General features: G+C 43.7%; 2 protein-coding genes across 3 annotated transcripts in view; one reads left to right on the top strand and one right to left on the bottom strand.

Moving 5' to 3' along the window:
• The window catches only part of POLE4 (DNA polymerase epsilon 4, accessory subunit), a 190,092-nt gene that overhangs the window by 84,566 nt on the left and 81,939 nt on the right, over positions 1 to 23,587 (top strand). The window lies entirely within an intron of this gene.
• TACR1 (tachykinin receptor 1) overlaps positions 3,402 to 23,587 on the bottom strand; it is a 155,962-nt gene continuing 135,776 nt past the window's right edge. For both annotated transcript variants that reach the window (XM_525793.7, XM_063789004.1), the window contains 3 exons: positions 10,546 to 10,696; positions 8,186 to 8,382; positions 3,402 to 6,662 (listed from right to left, as the gene is read on the bottom strand). In XM_525793.7, coding sequence (XP_525793.3) covers positions 6,371 to 6,662; positions 8,186 to 8,382; positions 10,546 to 10,696 — 640 coding nt within the window. In that variant the 3' untranslated portion in view covers positions 3,402 to 6,370. The remainder of the gene's footprint in view (positions 6,663 to 8,185; positions 8,383 to 10,545; positions 10,697 to 23,587) is intronic.

Raw genomic sequence — 23,587 nt, 5'->3', positions numbered from 1 at the left:
TTGGGGCATCTTTAAGAAAAGGATAGAGGTCCAGGAATATGATAAGTAAAAGAGACAGAAGAGGATCTTTCTTAAGACCTTGGGCTTTTGGAATTGGTCATCACTGAGATTCACTTCTGGCAAAGAAATTTCAGAGAAGTTACTTCAACTATGCCCCATTGTTCTCAAATTAAATTAAGGACAATGATACTGATTTCATGGAGTATGAGGATTAAATGTGATAATGCACATACGGTGCTTGGCACAAGATCTACAGAGTAATGCCTGTTGTTATCGTAGTCATTATTATAACATTTGAAATGGGGAGAGGGAAGGAAGCAGTTTTGTTCTTCCACTTTTCAGAGCTTCAAACTTTTGGGAGCATACATTTCTATTTTCACTCATGTGCCCTTTTCCTCTATCAAGCAAGGACCTTGGGGGTATCTTGCACTGTGTGTCTTTTCCCACCCCATTTAGTATACAGATGAACACCCAGGCCAAACAGCTCTGCAGCATGAGGGGAACACACAGGAAAGGCAAGGTCCGCCTGCCCTTGGTGATCACTGGGGATGAGCTCTGAGGTCCTGCATGCTGGTGTAGAACAGCTGTAGTGCCTTCTTCTGTTCAGCTGCTTCTTTTTAGTGTTGGGACCAACTTGGGCATCCTACTGTGAAAGCCATCTCAGTTTGGGAAAGTGGGTGAGAGGGTTAGGGAATAAAGGGAGAGTGTGGGTGAGTGACTACATATGATGGGTGAGGGGCTTTGGAGAGATGGATAACGGGAATTTGTGAGTAGGGATGGATAGATTCTCATTGTCTTAGGTAGCTGGGGCTGCTATAACAGAATGCCATAGACTGAGAAGCATAAACAATAGAAATTTATTTCCTACAGTTCTGGAAGCTAGAAGTCCAAGGTCGCTGTGTCAATATGGTCAGTTTCTGGTCAGGGCACTCTTCCTAGTTTGCTGATGGCCATGTTCTTACCTTGTCCTTCCTATGGCAGAGAGCAGAGAGAGAGAGACATAAGCTCTCTTGTGTCTCTTATAAAGGACTAATCCCATCACGAGGGCACCTCCCTCATGACCTAATTAATTCCCAAAGCTCTTGGCTCATCACATTGGATGATGGTTTCAGCATTTGAATTTGGGGAAGGACACAAAGCTGCAGTCTATAACACATACCAAGTCTTCTATTAATTAGTGCATCAGTAAAGCATCTAGAGTAGTGAGATAAAACCTAGAGACTTCAGCATAGAGAGCGTTGGGAGGAGAGGGCTTCCAGGGTTGGGAGCAGTGTCAGATGAAAGAGTAGAAAACAAACAGAAACTGGAAGTAAAAAGAAGAAAGAAAGGAAGGAAAGAAGGTGGAAGAGAGAGCAAGAGAGAGAGAGAGATACACAAAATGTAGGGAACCTAATTTTGAATCTGTATGAAAATCTCTGCAGCTACTGGAATATGTACAGCTAACATGCCATCAGATAGTGACTGCGACAGGGCAGCTAGCCCTTAGGGTTCATGTCATTGCTGATGTTGTTTAGTCACTTGTTTCTAATTGTCAGTCTTTTCCCCTTGCAAGCCGCCCAGCTTGAGAGAGAAGCCAGGACCAAAGTATGCAACTCCTTGATGCTGAATTTGGTGCTTGTGAGATATGAGGCTCCATGGCCTCCGTCCTCTTCCTCTGTTTTCCTGAACTGGGTAGAAATAAATAACAGTGTCTCAGAGCATTGCCTGTGGGGTTCAGAGAAGCAATTTCTACAATCAGATGCTCCTTTCACCTTTGAAGATGAAGGAGAAGAACATACTTGGTGTGTCCCCACCATACCCACTGTGCTGGGAGCCGTGACTGAAATACTGCTCTTGGGTTCTGAGCTCAGGAGCTCCATTAGAGAGTATTACTAAAGCCAGTTGTGGTGCCCAGCGCTGAGCACTTTCATTGTGCAGGCAGGCCACACGTGCCTAGGAATAAGTGAAAACAACTTTGCCTCTGCACGGGAATGTCTGCACTCCGCATCCTGTGTTATTTCTTGATTTATAATTTCTTCAATTTGTAGTCTTCCCTCAGCTAACAAGTGAAGAGTGAGCATACCCCTTCATCATGAATTTGGCGTTTTTACTGCCACAAATATTTTAAATGACATTCTACAGCTTTAACTCATCTGAGTATCTGAGGTGAGCTATGATTTTATTCCAAAGCTGTTTCTAGCTTCCCAGCAACCATTCTGGTTCTCCCGGGGCTCATCTGCCTCTCACCGCTCTGAAAGTCTCCAGTTCCTTGCCACTCTTTTGTAAACAATTTAAATTGTCTCCTCCTCCTGGGGAGCAGAGGGTGAATGATTTCTTTTGAGAAGATTCAGCTTTAATTGCACCTCTTATTAAACACACACAATGTTTGACATATGATTTGTGGGGATCTTGGAGGGGACTTGTGGATTCCTTAAAGCTTATCCACATACCCCTGTTGAAGATGCCTCAATTTAAATAAAACATCTTTATTTACTTGTTTCTGATACTAACTGTGTTGGATAGTCTATCTTCTCAAAATTCCCTCTTTCAGTGCCTTTGCAGTTGTTGCCACTACAAGTCTGTTACCAGCTGCTTATTGTTCTTTTGATGGAGCTGCTGGGGGTGAGGTGGCACAGAGGATAGGCAACCCAAGGTGTAGGAGGCAGACTGCCAGGGCTCACAGGGATTATCACTGATGTTTCAAAGCCTGCCACAGGTTTCCTGTCTTGTGTTTTCAAACACAGGGGGCTGGATCAAAGCTTGGGTGGTAGTTGTGGAGGTACATGGCTCAGATCCCTCTTTGAGGAAGAATGGCAGGGCACTTGGCTGACAGCCTCCAGCTGCAGGGCTTCAGCATCCACCATGGTGTTCAAACACAGAACACTTTCCCTAGAGAGCCCCAGCCAGTGGCTGAGCACTGCAGGGCATCAGGCCTGGCCATTCTGCTAACGTGCAGTGTCTCTCTGGGCAATCTTTGCACGTGTTGGGCTGGGAGCTGCACCACAGTCTGAGGCTCTTCCTAACCACCCCTTTTTTCCCAGGTGTCAGATTGGCATGGTGGTCTGAAGGCTGTCCCTGAGTACTTCTGCTTTCTTTCCCCTTTGTCTTTCTCAGATGTTATTCCCCCCAACCTCCTGTCCTACAAAACCTCTTGTGCTTATAACTCTGTTGTGTCTGCATCCTGACACAGCTTTATTCATAGGCAACGTCACTGTCATTTCTCATAATCCCACCTCCCTTCCCAGATCTCAACCTGGGAACTGTTCCCACATCTTCCCAACCCATTTCATCACAGAGTTAAGAGTTTACTGAACATTGATTCCATCCTTCTAGCTATGCAAGTTATTAGGGTTTCTAGTACCATCCCATTTAGCATAGTATAGGATGTTTAGGACCCCTAGAGAAGAGACAGAGGCACGAGAGAGTGAAACACATACTTTATTTCTGTATAAAGATTCTTTCTAGGAGACCAGGCTGGAAAACATGGAAACCTCAGGAATGGCCCCTCTCCACTTATACTCCTCTCCTCACAAATCAGGCCAATGAGGTCAGTTCCTGAGTCCCCTTTCTCCAGGATTCCACTCAGTCCTTGTCTCTTAGCATTCTGTTGGGGGATAAGGAGGAGAAGGACTCTTGTTCTCTAGCTTCTCCGATAAAGGCCCCCCCACCGCCCCTCAATTACTGTGGTCTAGGAACTGTGAGTTCATGATATACATCAGGGCTCCTCCCTGAGAAAGCATGAGGAGGAAGAGGAGGAAGAGATTCGCACAATACAAATATCACAGTGACAGCAATGAGATCTCACATTTTGGAAGTCACGTAACAAAGATGGTTCCTTGATATTTCATATTCTATTACTACTGGACATTACACCAAGTAAACACACTTGGATAAACACAGGGTGAGGCATTTCTAGAATAAGAATGTGACCCATGCACAGTACAAATCATGGTGTTTCTCACATGTGGGAGTTGATGACATTTTTATAAGTTAGTGGACATTGGAGACTGGGTCAGAGGAAGGCTTGCTGGCACTGTCCAAGCAGATGCTTTGCCATATAGGAAACTGCCCGGACCACCCAACATTCCCTCTTACTATGCACATAGGTGATACTGTTCAACCAAATTCCTTTAGGTCCCCTGGACTGACTGCCAGCTCCCTTTGGAAGTACCCCAGAGAACTCTCATTCCAGAGGCTCTCCAAAGGTCCCAGTCTTTGGCTTGACTGCCCATGTTGAGTGTGGGTTTTTAGAATTCTGTGGAGAATCTGTCCTCTCAGATGCCTCCAAGACTGCTGGGCAGCTTAGACTCACTAGGACTGGTGAGTTAGTGATGGCCAATAAGGTAGGCTCCTCAAGAGCTGCAGAGGCTGTGTGTTCCCAGTTCAGGGCCAAGTACAGAGGAGGCGCTCAGTTAATCCTCGTTGAGCTCAACTCTAACCTTCTCTTCCATAGATGGGATGTCCCCAACTTCTTGACACCATCTTCTCAGGTACTTCTCATAATCATGTTAGCTCTTTACATTCTTCCAAAGTGAGTAATCCATACACAGCAAGATTCTCTGTTGGAAGTATGACTAATGCTTAGGGCACTAGCTTTTGTTGCTGCTAAATTTTGTCTTCCATTTATATATCTGCAATGATCTGGCTTCACTTAGTTTATTTAAAACTTTCCATGCTGCTTTAGAGAATGTAGTTCTTGAGGTTTTCTGGCTTATACTGTTTCTTCTTCCCCCAGGCCTGTGGATGCCCTGGTAGAATTAGAGCCAGCAGGGCTGGCAAAGGCTGTAAACCATGCATTATTCTCCCCTTAATGCTATGGATGCGGCACATGTGCATCCATTATGCAAACTACCAGGAGGACATTCATGGATGTTACATGAAGCTTCTGCTTCCAGCCATATCTGGAAAAAACACAGATCTGGGAGACAGAAAAAAAAAAAAAAAACAAAACTGCATGCTCACCTTCTGGAAACTCTAAATCTAAATTAGGATATAAAGCATTCAGTTCATGGCTCGGAAGACTGACTGTCCTTTAGGGTTGATGAGTCATTCTACCCCTTAGAGACAGGAAGCTGGCAAAGCCATGGAGCAGGGAGGAGACATTCAGAGAGTCTGAAGGGAAGATGCAAGATGCCCTCTTCCCAGAAGTGCAGCTGCAAAGTGCAGCCTTCTTGCTTGTCGCACATATGAGCACGATGCTAGTGTAAAACTAAGAATGAAGGTTAGGGCCCCCACCCTAAAATACCCAAAAGGTTAAAGCAGGGAGCCCACATTTGTCTTCTCTGACAGTGTTCTGCAGCTATGAAATTCTGCCTGCTAAAGCTGGGTGGATGCAGGCCTTGGCATGAAGTCCTCTGCTCTGTCAAAAGCCAAAACCTTCCATGAGAAGGAATGTACTCAGGATTTTAAGATAAATCGGAGAATGTCTGAGATGGATAGTTACAGATGGCCTTAGCAGTTGCTACATCTCCAGGAACTGGGTATTAGTTACAAGACTCACTGCTCCTATTCTTTTCTATTCTTTTATTCTTCGTTTTGTTTTTTTTTTTGTAAAACAAACAAAAAACTCATACAATCCTTGAACCACGGGATGTTAAGATTCGAAGGAACACTTAGATTATCTAGTTCAGTCCCCTTGTTTACAAGTAGGAAAAGAGAGTCAACTACACATTAAATGTAGTGCAAAGTCTCCCAATTCCTGGTCTGTAAGAGACATTAGCAGGTATCAGTGGACATATTCTGCTTGCGTCGGCTGCTCAGGACAGTCACTGGGGACATAATGTGGAAGCCTGAGGTTCTCAATCTTATGATGTATAAATGTATTGAAATACTGAGATGCCAAAAAGGGGAATACATATGTTTCTTTTCACAGATGCTTAGAAGACAGGGCTAAATTTTTCATTTAGATGTTATGTGGTGCCTTCTTTTGTTCACCCTGTCAAGCGTAGGCTGGGGTGATAGGAGCCTCCAGCTGCAGGAGGCTAATCTGAGATAACTTTATTGAAGTAACACGGGGCTCCAGGAAAATGAGTCTTCCGGGTCCGCAGCTGTGCTGCAGAATTCATCCTGAAATGAGCACTCGCATGCAGCCAAAGTCACTTCCAGAATGGAATGAATGGGCTTTTGGGAGAAGCTGGTCCGACCTTTTATTTTACAGGCTCAGCAAAGTTCAGTGATTTGGTTTGAGTCACACAGCATGAGGGTGGCAAAGATAGGGAAGAATTGAGATTTTTTGACTCGAGGATGGAATGTTTTCCCTAAGCCATACTGACCCTTTTTGCAAGTCCCAATGTGAGGGTGTTTCCGATGGTTCCAGATGAAGGGAATTTCCATGCATGAAGGGAGGCAGGTCAAAGGCAGTGGGGGCTGCACCTGCCAAAGGCCCTGTGGCCTAGGAGAGCACATTGGAGGAGAAGCTGAAGCTCTCTGTCATGGTCTTGGAGTCACTTCGTGAAGAGCAGTTGGAGGTCAGGTCCAGGGACGAGGGTGTGGCCTTGGGGCCGTCCTCTGGCTCCTCCTCGTGGGCCCCCACCACTGTGGAGATGGTGGTCTCCAGGCGGCTGACTTTGTACACACTGCCCTGGGTCTGGAGATACCGGGTAGATTTCATTTCCAGCCCCTCATAGTCGCCGGCGCTGATGAAGGGGCAGCACCGGAAGGCATGCTTGAAGCCCAGACGGAACCTGGAGAGTGAGCAGATGAAGAGGTGACCCTTTGGGACGGCCTGCTCAGAGGGCTGCCCACCACTGCATCAGCTTGTTAACACATAGACATACGCAAGCGTGATTCTGTTATTGTTTTTAAAATTCAATGACAGCTGGAGATGCTGAGGCCAAAAAGGCTTAAGGGTCAGTCAACAAGGTCAAATCCAAGACTAGAAAAAAAAAAATCCAACACTGGAACAATCTTTATGTGAAATACGTCTTTACTGGGGGTGGCCCTGAACTATGCTGTCTCCCCTCACATGGGGTCAGCAGACTTTGAGTCAATTCTACCTCAACAAAACGCATTCACCAAGTGTTTACTATGTGCACAGCACTGTGCTAGTTACTGGGTGGTAAAAACACATATCAAGATTCAGTCCTTCCCCTCGAGTAGCCTGTTAACTGAAGGAGGACTCTCTGCCAATCATGTTTCTTCAGTGTGCCTCAGTTTCTCTGGTTGTTAAATAGGAAGAATTAACCTTTACTTAAAGGCATGCTGCTAGACTTAACCTAAAAAAAGTGTAGGCGGGTCATGAAACTCTTAGAAATAAGGGTGAATGTGTCAGTTAGACTAACAGAGACCCTTTGGACAAGTTGAAGAGAATGTCTTTCCCCAAATTCCTAGTACCTGAGTGTCTAATTCACAGAAGGCACCTTACAGGCTGAGGACTGATGGATATAAAGATGGTAACAAGCATTTTATTCCTCTCCCGCCTCCTTCCCCATCCAGAGGCTGGTGGTGCTCTGGATGACAGACTGTGCTGCAGCCACTATGTGTCCCTGCCTGCTTTTGGGAGCCCTCTGCACCCCATGGTGAATTCCCTAATGCTGACCACCATTCTTGATGGGCTCTGCCTTCTCTTACTTCTCTGACATTGGCTTCTGCTGCAGGATGGCTCTCCCCAACCCCTTTGACTAAGTGAGGGCAGGAATCAGGCCTCTGGGGTCACAATTCCTTTTTGCCTTACCTTGTCCTGCTGGAACGCTGGAAGAAAATGGGTAAAGCTGCTCAGATCGTAAGATGGAATGGGAAAAAGACAGTGAGAGATCAGAGAGGGCGAATGTGCTCTGTGGGGGGATGAAATTCTCTTTCTGCATGCATAGCCCGCTGCGTACTGGATCCATAGAGCAGAGTGAACAAACTCACAGGCCATGGCCTGGAGCCTGGATCCAGCTTGCAGACCTGCCTTACATGCATTAACCACAGAAGTTTTTAATTCCCCCACTAGTTGCCAGTATTTATGAATCAGAAGACTTTGGACAATAATATGGATTTCTGGTTCCCCTTGGAAAAGAAAAAAAGAAAATCAGTCCACTCCGGGCTCCCATTCCTGGATGGTGATAATCAGCCAGGCCGAGTTGTGTGATAACAAGTTAGCTGCAGTCCCCACTTGTCCCTCTTGTCTCACAGCTGGGTTTACTCATTTAGGATGGCCGCTTGGCCACTGTGTATGTAGATGGTCTTGTGGCCCCTGGAGAGCTCATGGGGTTGGGATCCTCACCTGTCATTGAGGCAGCAGTAGATGATGGGGTTGTACATAGTGGAGCTCATGGCCAGCCACATGATGGCCAGGTAGACCTGCTGGATAAACTTCTTCAGGTAGAGATCTGGGTTGATGTAGGGCAGAAGGAAGAAGATGTGGAAGGGCAGCCAGCAGATGGCGAAGGTGCACACCACGACAATCATCATTTTGACCACCTGGCAAGAGGGTGAGACAGGTGAGACCACCAGCACATCCCCCTCTCTCATGGCTGCTTCCTCTCTCCTCCCACGCCCTCACTGTGCACAGTATGGGATGAAGCGAGAAGCATTTAAAAGAAGCCCCTTCAAGGAGGAGAAAGGATCTTTACTGTATGGTGCTACAGGACTTTGGTTATGTCAGCTGTTCTCAGAGTGTGGTCCCAGAACCAGCATCATCACCATCTCCTCAGAGCTTGTTAGAAATGCAAATTCTTGGACCCTATTTCAGACTTACTAAATCAGAAACTCTGGGGATAGGACCCCAAATTCTGAGTGTGACAAACCCTTCAGATGATTCTGATGCATACTCACATTTGGGGACTACTGTGTTACATTATTCTTCATGACTGGAGGAACACAGGGAGACAAATTAATGAGCAAAGGTGAAAGGGTGTTCAGGAGGAAAAGGCCTGGAACAGCAGGCTGGGTGGGCGGGCACAGCAGAAGGGGTGGGACAAGGGGAGATGCAGTGAGCTAGGGCAAGCTGCTTGGTTTTGAGACTGAAGGGGAGGGAAGGAGAAGGGAAAAGATTTGACTAGCTGCAGTCAGAGAGTGCCAGATGTTTAAAAGCGATTTAAAAGGTTTTGTGAATACTGGATACTATGATCTGAATGTTTGTGTCACTTCAAATTTATATGTTGAAATCCTAACCCCTAAGGTGATGGTATTAGGAGGTGGCCTTTGGGAACTAATTAGGTCTTCAGGTCACAGCCCTCATCAATTAAATTAGTGCCCTTATAAAATAGGCCTGAGAAAGACCCCTTGCCCCTTCCACCATCTGAGGACTTAGAAAGTGCCATCCATGAACCAGGAAGCAGGCCCTCCTGAAACACCAAATCCGTCTGTGCTTTGATCTTGGGCCTTTCAGCCACTAGAGCTGTGAGAAATCAATTTCTATTTTTTATAAGCTCCCAGTCAAAGGCATTTTGTTACATCAGCCCAAATGGACTAAGACACCATGCGATGTAACCCCTTCCCAAGGCATCTTTAGCAAAGAACTCTACAGCATTCATACAATGCTATGCAGAGAAGTACCAACAGAGAATACTAAGCAAAGAAGTACCAAAGAAAAAAAAAAGGAATGAGAAAGCTCTTTATATACTGATTTTCAAAAATCTTGTCAATTTTAAGTGAAATAAGTGAGAACAGTGTGTATTTACTATTTGTGTAAAAAAGAAGAGAAAATAATATATATTTACTTATTTATAAGTGCCAATAGCTAGAAGGGTTAAGAAACAGATAACAATGGTTACCATTGTATGCATATCTGTGTGTGTGTGTGCGTGTGTGTGTGCAAGCTTGGGACCTGGATAGATGACAGATCTAGAAGGGAGAGAGGCTTTCCATGATAAGAATTAAATTTTTTTAAATGTTTCGTTTTGAACTAATTGAAGGCCCTCGAGAAGTTGCAAAGGTGGTGCAAAGCAGTTCCACGTACTCTTCACCTAGCCTCCTCCAATGATATCATCTTACATAACCATACCACATTATCAAAACCAGGACACTGACCATTCATCAAACTACTGACTATATTTGGGTTTTTGCCAGTTTTTACATGCACTGTTTTTTTTGGTGTATAGATTTATGAAATTTCATCACAGGTATAGATGAAAACACCACCACAGTCAGGATACAGAGCTGCTCCATCACTGCAAAGAAACTCACTCATGCTCTCGCTTTGTAGGCCACTCCTCCCAAGCCCCCTCAAACACTGACTCCTGGAAACCCCTGATCCGTTCTTCATCACTATAATTTTGTTCCTTTGAATGCCTTTTGATGTTTGAACCACGTGAATGTATTATCTTGTCAAACTTTAAGAAGAGGACCAAATCACTCTTCACTGATTTTTTATTTAAGTGTGTGTGTGTGTGTGTGTGTGTGTGTTTTAATGGATCAAGAGGTTGCAATTACTCTTTAAGAGCAAGCGAAGTGGCTCATGACTGTCCAGCCAGATCTGGGTTCCAAAGACACTGAAGAAAGATTCCTCTCCTCCTCTCTGTTGCTCCCCATACCTAGGGATATTTTGTGCTAGCTGCCTCTAGGGCTCACAAGTGTGCCATCCCTTCTCGACAGCCTGTTGTCTGTGCCAGGGTGGGTTAGTTCTGCCTGTCCCCTGCTCACCTTGCGCTTGGCAGAGACTTGCTCGTGGTAGCGGTCAGAGGAGTCCCCGGGGATCTCACTGGCCCATAGTGTGATTCCCACTACGGTGTATGCATAGCCAATCACCAGCAGGGGGAGGAAGTAGATCAGCACAGTCACACAGATGTGGTACCTACAGCAAGGTAAACAGGAAAGGTCAGTATAAGATACTTATTATTTTAGGTTTTTAATTTTTGTTATTGTTATTGCAGTCAAGGTTTGGCAGCTACCTTTCTCAGCATATGCCATTAATAAGCTTGGGCTGTAAAGCCCACTCCAGGGAGACTTGTCACCTGCATAGGGTGGATAGGTAATACTAATGAATACACTACAGAAAACAAATCTTTTCAATTTATGTTTTTCTTGTGGACTTTTTCCATAATGAATACTCCTGTTCAGATTTAAAAAAAAGAAAACATTGATGACAGGGCACTGAATCTGTTGTATACCCATAGCGATTTCAGTTGATGATCAGTTCAATATCACTTGCCCCACACCACCCCCCAAAACAAGAATGCAAACTCAGGCTACATTAATAGAAGTATAGTCTCTGAATGAAGGAAGTAATTATACCACTCAATTCATACCCGCCAGACTACACTTATGCTCAACTTAGTGCAGGGTTGTAGACCAACTAGTACGTTCAGTTGAGAACTACCATGATGGTTGATAAGGCCCAGTTTATGCTATGTGATAAGTGAATTTATCGGTGTCAGAATAATTAGCCTGAATGAGAGAGATAAGAGTAATCCTAGAACTAGAATTAGTGGGTGGGTGAAAGCCACATAGCATAAGCCATTTCTAAGCCTGGGCTTTAAGAATATATCTTCAGATAGAAGCTGCCTGGGTCCCTGAATTACCCATTGGAGGGCAGGTGCCAACTGACTCACATTTGACTGGGACATGAGCAAGAAATAAACCTTTGTGGTGTTAAGCCACTGAGATATTGAGGTTTGTTACAGCAGCACAATTTATCCTTTTCTGTTAAAGGGAAGGCTCCTTTTCAGACTTAAATAAGGTTTTTGAATTTTGGGAAAATATATTTTTCTTGGGGGTTTGGGGGTCCTTGGTTTGTCTGGTTAGTTACAGCCCTTTTCTTAGATGTGAGTATAATGGAGATACTCAGAATTCCTAATAATAATAATAATAATACTAGGAAGAACAGCTAATGTTTGGGGGCACTTACTCTAGGTCACTGTGCTAATAATAATGCTAATGATAGTATTAATAGCAGAAATGGTAGTTAAATTTGAGTGTTGATGAAAAGCACAAAGCCAAGCATTTTACTAGCATTATCTTATTTAATCCTTAAGCAAATGATTGGGTAGGTACTATCAATCCCATTTTGTAGACGAGGAAACCACATTTAGAATTTAATTAATTTTCCCAAATTCACAGCTGATAAAGGGAGGAGCTGAGATTAGAATCCAGGTCTGTGATGTCAGAAAACCAGCCTTTTGTCAATGGAGAAAAGCCACCCAATGATTTTTTTCTTCCACTCTGTTTACCATTCATGATTATTTTATGCAATGATTTTCTTCCAATGAGGAAAACCCACTTATTCACTCAATTTCTCCTTTGTAGGTACTGTTTGCTTTTAATCACTTCTTTGTAAAGCCCCACAGTTTTTGCTACTTATTCAGTCCCTCTGCATATCAAATTTGCATTTGTAGATACTCAAAGACTGCTTAAGTGACAAATCACAGATTGCACCAAGCAGGGTGTGAGTGCATGTGTTCTGTGCAGACAGGCTGCTCCAGTCTCACCTGGCTTTCAAAGCCCTCTGAATTGTCGCCTCCTTTGGGAGCCTCAGGGCTCTCCAACCACTATGGCAGGGACAGCATATTGTGTTTCCTAGCTGATCTCAGTCCCTCCTGGTTGCTGTAATGGCATTGCTTGTAAGCAAAATGTTTGGAGACTACAGGGGCAGGGAGAACTTGAAAACCTCCAAATTGCACTGACTTCTCCTACCTGAAAGAACAGCCCTGCCTCATGCAGACTAATAGTTTGTGACCAAAACATGTTAGCTGAGCTTTGCTGAGACATTGCTACAGGGCACTGAGCAAGATTGGGTCTGAGTGTGATGGGAGGGACACTATGGTCAACTCGCCGATACTCCTTACCCTGGACCAGTGGCCCTCAAACTTGAGTGGGCTTCAGTATCACCTGGAGGGCTTCGACAACCCCACAGGGCTGGGTCCCACCCAGAGTTTCTGACTCAGCAGGGCTGGGGTGGGCCTGAGAATTTGCATTTCTAACAAGTTCTCAAGAGATGCCGATGTTGCTGTTTGTGGTTCAGAACTTTGAGAAACATTGTCTTAGGCCAACGGTTCTCAACCGCAAATGTAAAAGAGAATCACCAGGGAAACTTTTAAAATGATCAGTGCCCAAAGGTATTCATTCAATTGACTTGAGGTTGGGAGCAGGAAATTACATTTTAGAAACTTCCCCCAAGTTACTGTAATAGACATCTAGCACTGAGAACTGTTTCAGACCTTAGGTATGCAAGTCTATTGGGACTCCATTGTTGTCCGTGATTTAATGACTTTATTAAAGTGTGTATTAACTGTGTTTTCTGGTTCTGTATCTGATACTTTGGCATCTGGGTCCCTGCAGCTCAGGGAGGGACTGTTTCAGGCAGAGCTAATTCCTTTGGAAAACAAACAACTTTCCACTTGGATGCCTTTCATATGCAAACTAACCGAAACAAAGCCCATACTTCCACTTGCTTGCTTTCTTGGGCTCTTACAGGGTAGGACACTATTTTCCTGCCCTAATCACCCAACGGCAGGCATCAGACAACTAGGGGCAGCTCCTACACCCCGGAGCCTGCCGAAGTTATTCAAACCAGCCAATCTTAAACCTGTTTACCCGGCCTTGCCTGCTCCTTCCTGAGAAAACCCCAATAAAGGCTTTCCTGTGTGGCTTGGCTTGGTGTGGGGCCGTGGCCCTTCAGCTTGGGAACTGTGAGTAATAAAGTGTCTTTCAGTGGTAACCATGTCCTGATCTGTTGGCCACACCATACCTGAATACAAAATACAATCTGCTCTTTCCCTTTGTGAAATCACAGATCAGATCATTATGAACATGCAAAGATAAATACGTAAACATAATTTATCAGCCTTTAAAAAATCCCTCCCTTTTTAAAGAAGCAAAAGTTATTGTTATTTATTTGAAAACAACAAAAAAAATGGGCTTAATTTCAGCTAAAATGTGTTACAGTCAGGAGCATTGGTTTTTCCATGTTCCTATAGAGATAATTAAATACAACATAGAAATAGGATCCAGCAATTCTATTTTTAGATATAGACACCAAAAATTGAAAGCCAGGACTCAAACAGACATTATTTGAATCTGCACACAACATCATTCACGACAGCTAAAAGGTGGAAACAACCCAAATGCCTACGAATAGATGAATGGACAAACAAAATGTGGCTTATACTTGCAATGGAATATCATTCTGTCAGGCCTCTGAGCCCAAGTTAAGCCATCATATCCCCTGTGACCTGCACGTATACATCCAGATGGCCTGAAGTAACTGAAGAATCACAAAAGAAGTGAAAATGGTCTGTTCCTGCCTTAACTGATGACATTACCTTGTGAAATTCCTTCTCCTGGCTCATCCTGGCTCATCCTGGCTCAAAAGCTCCCCTACTGAGCACCTTGTGTCCCCCGCCCCTGCCCACCAGGGAACAACCCCCTTTGACTGTAATTTTCCACTACCTACCCAAATCCTATAAAATGACCCCACCCCTATCTCCCTTCACTGACTCTCTTTTTGGACTCAGCCCGCCTGCCCCCAGGTGGAATAAACAGCCTTGTTGCTCACACAAAACCTGTTGGGTGGTCTCTTCACATGGACGCGAGTGAAACATTCAACCTTAAAAAAGAAGGATGTTATGACATGTGCGACAACATGGATGAAGCCTGCGAACATTCTGCTAACTGAATAAGTCAGACACAAAAGGAAAAGCATTGCAGGATTGCGTTTATATGATCTATATAGAATAGGCAAATTCATGGAGACAGAAAGTAGATGAGAGGTTTACCAGGAGTTGGAGGGAGGAGATGGGAGTTATTGTCTAATGGGTACAGAATCTGTTTGAGATAAAGATGTGGATAACTTTGTTTAAGGGTGGGTGGGTAGAAAATTTCAGCTGTTACAGAAAGGTCAAAATGAAGTATCTCTGGAAATGGATGGTGGTGATGGTTGCACAACATTGTGAATTTACTTGGTGTCACTGAATTGTACACTATAAAATGGCAAATTTTGTTATACATATTTTATCACAATAAAATTTAGTAATAAATTATGTAAGAAAAATTCAGCTAAGCTGGCATTCTAGGTTTCCAGATTCGCAGTCTTTTGCTCCCCCCAGGCACTTGACAACTACACCCTCCCCGTGCCACATCCCCACTGAAAAATAAAAGGCAGATTTGATCCTTGGATGAGATAAAAGGTTAAACACATCCTTCTAAATATTGCTTAGATAAACCCCATTTACATAGAAATTACAAATGCTCAATCCAAACAGTGTCCAACTTATCAAAAATTATAAGTGAATGTAGGTCAAATCAATGAAATTCCATTATTAGAAAACATAAAATTAAATACTTTTTTTCATCTTGATGTCTTTTTCAGAAAAGTATTTTTTAAAATCATATCTTGTAGTTAACTGGAGATATGTCTATTTATATGTATATATTTGTTAAAATCATTATTTTAGAGAGCTGGTTAATGAGCCAGCACAATCTTATTTTGTGTGGCTCTATGCTTGCTTTGGCTTTCATTCTGCTATTTCCTAGATTTCTGCCAGTTAGGATTTTATCAGCTCTCAGAATTAATATCTGCCTTGGGAGAAGAGATCTAGGGTTAAGGATGCACTATAAGTGAACATAACAGCAACAGCAAGAGACAGCAACAGAAGAGACTGGCTGACCCCCACCTGGTGAGATATGTGCTGGGTTGTCATAGACCTGAGAGAACCCAGCACCATGATTTTGATCATTAAATCCTGCTGATGAGCTTATCGGAACTTTCAGAAGGAAGGCTCAAGCAACAACTTCATGCCTTTGTTCATCCCTGTAAGCAGTGAATGAGGCTTGACACATTTTACAGGATAAGCTTGCTGAATGCAGACCATGTAGCCTCAAATCCTGCAGATTCCCTTGTCCTTAATGCCACAATATCTTGGTGCTCATTAATCTAGGTTTCCTTATATCTCACTAGTGGGATCATTGTTGAAAGCAAGAACAGTTTCAGTTTCTGAAATAATCCTCAGCATTTGAAATCAAGGTTGATAGGCTAATTAAATAATAACTAGGTGTCTTCATAATGTACTTGGAGGAGACTCTGGGTGCCTTAAGGTAGGGGAAGAAGGCAGCCAAGAGGGCACAGCTCTGGGTTCTCCATCTTTATTCTAATGAGATAGTTCTGCTTTGCTGGGTTTACATATTGGCTTTCTGTGGATGATATTGTTTCGGGGTGGGTGGGTAGAAAATTTCAGCTGTTACAGAAAGGTCGAAGAGCATTGATATAATCCCAACCCCAATCCAGTGCATTACCATTCTTTGCAATATCCATACCACATAATCATCCAGAATCTTCTTGAATACCCCTGTGACAGGCTGCTCACTACTTCTAAAGCTGAGCTACATCAGCAACCCTTGGAAGCCTATTACAGATGCAGACTCTCAGGCTCCACCCCAGAGGGACAAAATCAGAATATGCATTTTAACAAGACTACCCAGTAATTCCTGTGTATGTTCAAGTTGGAAGCACATAGCTCTTGGTCTTGGTTGCACATTGGAATTGCCTAGGGAGCCTTGAAAAATTCCAATGTGTAGATCCCACTCTAGAGCTTCTGATTTAATGGGCCTGCAGTGCAGCTTTGGGCACCAGAGATCTAGAAGCTCTCCAGGTGATACTCCTGTGCAGCTGGGGCTGAGAATTACTGGCATTGAGACTTTTGATGCTGGTAGCTGCAACTGATGCAGTTCCTCCTTAAACCCAGTGAAAAACCTGTGGTCACGTAGCTTTCACACTTTATCCTATGTCACAAACAAACCTGAATCTGCAAACCTCCTGGGATGGTCCTGCAAATGCAAGGTGACCATGAACCTGCTGTTCCCCAGAGCCCCCTTTGCATTGAGGGCTTTTGAGGCCATCTCTCATTTGATACAAGCTGAGCAGCCTCGTTCCTCCTGCTCTTCCTCAAATGTCCTTCAGGCTTTCTCTCCTTCTCATAGCATGGTGCTAGATGCTTGACTTTTTACTTCCTGGAAAAAAAATTTCAGGTCCATGTGGCTTCTTGATAGTAAAAGAAAGCAATACTCATGTATTTATTGGTTCACTCACATCTGGATGTTAGAGCCAAATTCCAAAGACCTTTGAAAGTTCTCTTGCAGGCAGGCAAAAATTGCAACTGGTTAATCGATAAATTCAGCAAAGATTTATTCAGCACCTGTTCTATATCTGGTCCGGTGCTAGGGGCTGGGGACACTGAGGAGAGTTCTAGTCATTGTTTTCTTCTTCCGGAGCTCACAGTCTGCAGGGGAGTAGTGCCAAAGAGTGTGCCATGGGAAGTGGCTGACAGTGGTTACCTCTTCAAGGGGAGTGGAGACATTAAGGGGAGGCATGAGTGAGCCTTTTTCAAATATAGATACAATGTAAAAATTAAAAATAAGCCTAAATACATGGTCCAGTGTTTTGTACATGTGCGTTAGTGCATAATGCATTGGTGAGATATTCAACCAAGCTGGTCAGGGAAGCTTCCTGGAGGAGGAATTGCATGGCTAAGCCCTGATATACAAGTAGGAGGTAGGCACGTGAGTTGGGCACTATAGGGAGGGGAGGGAGCAAGTGCAAAGGCATGGGGGAGGAGCCTGTCATGAGGCAGGTACTAAGATGCCATTAGAACTGAAAAGGACATGGCTGTGTGAGGAAGTGCCACAAGACTTGGCTGGAAAGGAAGACAGAAGCAAATCACAAAGGGCCTTTTATGACAGACTGGAGAGTTGTGATTTATTTTGAAGTTGGTGGAAAACCATGAGGTGGTTTTAAACAGAGAATGAACATGGTCAGATACTTGTGCTCTGGCAATAGTGGAGCATGGATGGAGGTGGAAAAGTCCGGAGGCAGTGAGCCTTTGGGGTGCTCTGCGGGCCTGGCAGGAAGTGGCGCTGGCCTGAGTGAGGGCTGTGGCAGGATGGATGGATGATATGAGGGGAGAGATTCAGGAAGCACTGTGGCTTGGGGGAAGAGCTGGTGGACTTGGCTGTGGATGGCAGAATTTACCTGAATTTCTGGCCTGGGTGAATGGGGGAGTGAAGGTGACTGTCACTAGTGTGGGGACCCAGGGAAGAGGAACAGGCTTGTCGGGCAAAATTGGTAGATTGCCTTTTGGATATGTTGACTTTGAGGGCCAGCAGTTAGATGTCTGTATCTGGATTTGGGCTGGTATTAGATTTGGGAGTCCTCATGTGTCCAAAAACCATAAGAAGACAAGCGGATGCAAGATGGCCATGAGAAGAGAGGAGGTTCACATCTTGCGGTTGGGGGCAATTCCAGGGGAGAGGCTGGAGGGGAGAGGGAGGGGCAGGAGGGAGAGAGACTCCAGGGGCGGGTACAGCCTGCCTCTGAGGGGAGGGAGGATGAGGGTAGGAACTTGCTCTCTGCTTTGGACATCAGAGACCCAGGGCAGATTCAATTTTAGTGGCATCGTCAGAGAAGGTGATGATGGACCAGGTGAGTCGAGTGGGAAGTGAGGAAGTGGAAGCAGTAGGTGTAGATTCCATTCTTAATATACTTGGCCATGAAAGGGAGAGGAGAGAGCAGTCGTTAAATGGGGCCAAGGGCCGAAGGAAGCTGTCTGTGTGTTTGGTTGAAAGGATAGGGGATATGAAGCCCTCTGTACCTCTCTGACACATCACCCAGTCTTCCCTGGGTTATAGCGACACGAGTACATGTCCCATCTTTCTGCAGAGACAGGCCAGGACCAAGCCTCCATCAACTGCATCCAGACATAAGCTCTGGGCAGGAATGTCCCAGAGTCGCCCTGTCTCGTGATGGGGTGACCAATCAAGGTGGATGCTCAAGCGCATGCACTTAAATTCATGGAAGAACTGGCGTCACAGGATCCCCATGCTCAAATGCTGCTGCCTTCTGGTGGAGTCAATTCCCATGGGGCAGCTCCTCAGAGGGAAGGCCACACTGACACCTACCCATGAACAAGACAGGGAAGGAAGCAAATTCTTACTGCAGTCTCTGCTCAAATTGCACAAGTCAGAATTTCGTTGTGTTGTTCTCCAGGTTACTTTTTATATACGACTATTTCATCTGCTTGATTAGATTAAATGTTCCTTCTAGGCAGAGCCCATGTGGTGCTCCTCTATTTTCATCACAAAATCAGCACCAAGGAAATACTTCATAGAAAAATATCATCTTGGGTTTCAAAAAACATTAGAATTCTTGCCGGATTTGTCCCCCTCATCCAGCAAGAAGCCCTGTTGACAGCGTCCTCCTCAGAAATTGGCCCAGCATCTGCTTGAGTGAGAGCCTTCAGGCAAAGAGCCTGAGTGCCTGAGCTTTTCTTACCTCTTTCTTCTTTAATAGATAGGTTTCTCACTACAAGTACTATATACTCATCGTCGATTTGAAAATACAGACAAGCATTGAAAAAAACTTCAAAGGTTTTTCTAATTATATCACCTAGAAATAAATTCTGAGAAAATGGATTGATATCTTCCTCTATCTTCCTGATATCTTCCTACACACACTCATATTTTTACACACATAAGAATACTGTTAGATTACTTTAAAAACAACACTATGTCACAATCATCTTTTTATGTCAATAAATATTTCTATAACAAAATTTTTAATAGCTGCAATAATGTTCTATTGCATGGAGGTACCATAGTGATTTAGCTAGTCTTCTATTTCTTCTATTCGGGACATTTGAGTTATTTACAATGATCTAATATTTAAGCGATACTTTAATTAACATATTCAAATATGTGTTGTTGCTCCCATTTTTATTTCCCAAAGTTAAAGTCACCAGAACTAAGTTAAAGGGTTTTTAAAAGGTTTGATATATACTGTCATTTTCCAGAAAACACATGCCAGTCTGTACCAGTTTATGAGATTACCCTTTCGTTTGCACAGCTGCACTGGGCATTATCAGGTATCATAGTTTTTGCCAACATGATAGGTCATACATGGTTCTCTACTTTAATTATAATTCTTAACTCATTGTAACTTAAAATTTTATAATTGTATTAGTCTGTTTTCATGCTGATAAAGACATACCTGAGACTGGGCAATTTCCAAAATAAAGAGTTTTATTGGACTTATAGTTCCACATGGGTTGGGAGGCCTCATAATCATGGCGGAAGGTGAAAGGCACATCTCACATGGTGGCAGACAGGAGAAAAACTTGTGCAGGGAAACTCCTCTTTTTAAAACTATCAGATCTTGTGAGACTTATTCACTATCACGAGAACAGCATGGGAAAGACCTGCTCCCATGACTCAATTACCTCCCACTGGGTCCTTTTCACAACACGTGGGAATTCAAGATGAGATTTGAGTGGGGACACAGCCAAACCATATCAATAATTATGCTTTTTAATCATTTTCATTTCTTCTTTTGTGAACTGACTGCTTGTATAATTTACTCAGTTGTATATTGGGGTGGTCATATTGTCTTTCCTAATTTGGAAAGAACTCTTTATGGCTTCTATTGTGTTATACTTAGAAGGACCTTCTCCATTTCAAAATCACAAAAACATTTACTGATATTTATTTATTTGTTTATTTGCATTATAACTATTCAGCCCATTAAGGATTTATTTTGTTGAGTATTATGAGAAGAAACTCCAAATATTTTTTTCTCCAACATTGCTTACACTTTTCCCAGGACCACTTATTGGATACTCTATCCTTTTCCTGATGATTTGAATTTGCACTTGGACCACATACCACTCACTATATTGTTGGCTCTGTTTCTGGGTTTTTCTTCTGTTTCCTTCATCTATCCCTCCTTACTGGTGTCAGCTCTGCACCATCTCAACTTTTATGACTTTGTAACACATCCTTTATCTATGGCAGTACAAATCTCCTCTTATTTCTGGGATAGAAACCGACCTGGATTACTCTGGTCTTAACTCAGAACACGTAGGACTTTAATTGTTGAACAAATGAACCCTTAATAGTGGCTACACCATTAGAATGTCCTGAATTTTACTTAGTTTTTAAAATAAAATATCTTCAGACCTGCACATTTCTTACGAAGAAGGTTAGAGAATGGTCTCAGTTATTTACAGCCAGGTTGGCAGCTTCTCAGAAGAGATCAGGTTGTAAATCCACTGGCCCTTCCCAGCATGACATGCATGATGAAGTGTAGTGGTGAATGTTGTTGGTCTGCCTTGGACCTCATGGCCCCCTTACAGATTCTTTCTTGGGCAGCAGTGTTAGGAAAAAAAAAAAAGGTTCTGAAAAGGGTGCATTGCTAGGAATGGCTCAAGAGTCTGGGAATGCTCTAACGAGAGACATTGAAACACAGACTCATGCAGGAAGAAGCTGAGCTCCCTCACCCACACTCCTCCTCCCTTCAGTCTGCTTAGGGAGAGGAGGCAGGGCAGTAATGGTGTTTGAGGAGGCAAGTGGCTGATAGTCCTGCCTGAAATTTCAACTGGGTAGATATGTTAAGAGAAACAAACAAAACTTGAATTCTAAAGCTTCTGCAGGCTTTGAATTGCTGAGAGAGAACAAGTTAGATGGTCTTTGGGTTGGCTGGGGAGCTTATTGTATTTTGGGATAGGAAAAAATAGGGCAGAAGCCTAATTTAGGTGGGGAGTGAAAATGCTAAATTGATCTATGTGGGAAAAAAATATAAAGAGTACAGGTAACAAGAAAAAGGGAAAAAGATACCATATTAAGCATGACAGAAAGAGGGGCGAGAAAGAGTGCAAGTGCACCTGAGCCCCATGGTTGGAAGAGGGACTTCCAAAAGGACACAGCCAGCAAGACATTTCCTGCAGGGATGGCTGCTCAATGCATTGTAAAGAACAGTGGTATCTGAGTGCAAATTCAAGAAAACACAATTTTGTCCTAGGCTGTAATTCCCCGATTCAGCTCCTCAAATCTTTAGTAAAATATGCCTCATCCAAAAATTCCATGGTAGTGGGGCTTTGAGGAAATAAAGGAGAGTGACTGTTTCCCAGAGTGGAGACAAGTGGGCAGGCCAGGGCTGGTGGCGACCACAAAGCTCCTAGTGGTAAGTTAAGGTTCTTACTTAGGGTGGAGAAGAGGATGTGGTGGAGAGGGAGACCCTGCCTCAGGCAGCAGGGAGACAGAAAGGGACCTCCTGAATCTGCATTATGCTCCCTGGTCAGCCTTTCCAGCCTGGCAAGATGATATCAGTCATGTGAAGATTCCTGGAATCTCTGAGGATGTTCTGCAAGTCCTCCGGCCCCAGATACAGAAATGTGAGGCAGGTAACTGCCACCAGGTGGCGCAAATCTGCAGCCGGCACCTGGACCAACCAGTATTCATTAGGCATTTCAGTAACCTAGCAAGAAAGCAGCATGCATTTTATGAGGTCGAATTCATTACACACCACACAGTGCCCACCTCCCAACCCCTACATTCCTTACCATGTCATGGTGCAGTTTTCCAGTATGTGGGGTGTTTTGTTTTAAACCACTGTAGCATGAGTTTTGCAAATCCCCTTGGAATACTGCAACCCTATTGAGGACAAGGCTGCATTTTATATGTGACATTTGCTCTGAGTATCAGTGGGTACTGATACATGTTTTGCTGATATAATCCACCCACTCTCAAACCCTCTAGATGGGTCTTAATTCTATTGTGTTGTGCTCTGCTTGAGGTTGAGTTAGCTGAGTATCGCGTCGCCGCAGTGGAAGGCTTTTTGCTGGGTGGGTAGGCAGGGACAGATCTGGGATGAGCTTCTCTCGATGCAGCAGCTGGAATGAACACTGAGCTGGGGGTGGGGGTTGTGGGAGACGGATTGGATACATGCAGAAGTGAAGCTTGTACTTTATCATTCTGTCAAGCACTCCAAATCAGCTTATTTTTGGTGGGACATTGTTTAGAAACTGCTTCAATTGGTGCCAACGGATATGAGTAAACATTTGTTGATATACGTAAGTTACACCATAAATGTGGGTGTTGGTTGGTATTTTACACTTCCTCTCATCTCTCTCTGGAGTTTGAAAAAGCACTTAAAATAATCAAAACAGTTTTAGTCCCAATAGCCTGTGACTAATAGCCATCCATGTCTCTAAGTCTGGACTAAGCATCCAGACTCACAGCCCTGATGCTAAGTGCCCATTCTCTTTGCTGTGCCCTGAAAATATGTACTCTCAACAAGACAAATCTTAATACAGCCACTACTAACAACTGGCCAGGAACCTTTTCTTCTGAGGAAATTTATTGTCAAGTGCAATACAATGTAAATAGCTATCGGCTTAGAAGATGTAGAAATTTCATATTTTCTACCTGCAGTAGTTTCATTGTAAAGGTGTTTCTGGAGAGTGGATTCCACTTCATCTCATTACCTCTGGGACTTTGGGTAAAAGAGAGATATTGCTAACCTCCTTTCAACAGGAAAAATTAAGGTATAAGGAAGGTAATTGCCTTGTTCAAGTCACTCAGGGTTGAAATGGGAATAGAAAACAGATCAGTCCTTGTCTCATTTCAACCCTGTGCATTTCTTTCTCTTTCTGCTCAGATGAGCTAAGAAGAAGAATGGATAAATGTCACTCAGAGCGGGGAAACCACAGTTTTTCAAGAATTAACAAATACATCAAGCACAAAAATTATCTGCAGCATTTTATAATGGCAGACAATTTATTGAAAAATTGTGTAGCTTAAAAAAGCAGGCCCAGGATTGAAATTCATCTAGACGAGTGACTGGAATGCGGCCAAGTCTTCGATTCCATTTCATATCTGGATTCATTCTTGTATTTCCACAGCCTGTTCCTGTCTTGAACCCTGA

The sequence above is a fragment of the Pan troglodytes genome, chromosome 12 (genome assembly GCF_028858775.2).
Source record: "Pan troglodytes isolate AG18354 chromosome 12, NHGRI_mPanTro3-v2.0_pri, whole genome shotgun sequence".
NCBI lineage: Eukaryota > Metazoa > Chordata > Mammalia > Primates > Hominidae > Pan > Pan troglodytes.
Note: the sequence above shows the minus strand (reverse complement) of the source record. Positions and strands in the feature narration are given on the sequence as shown.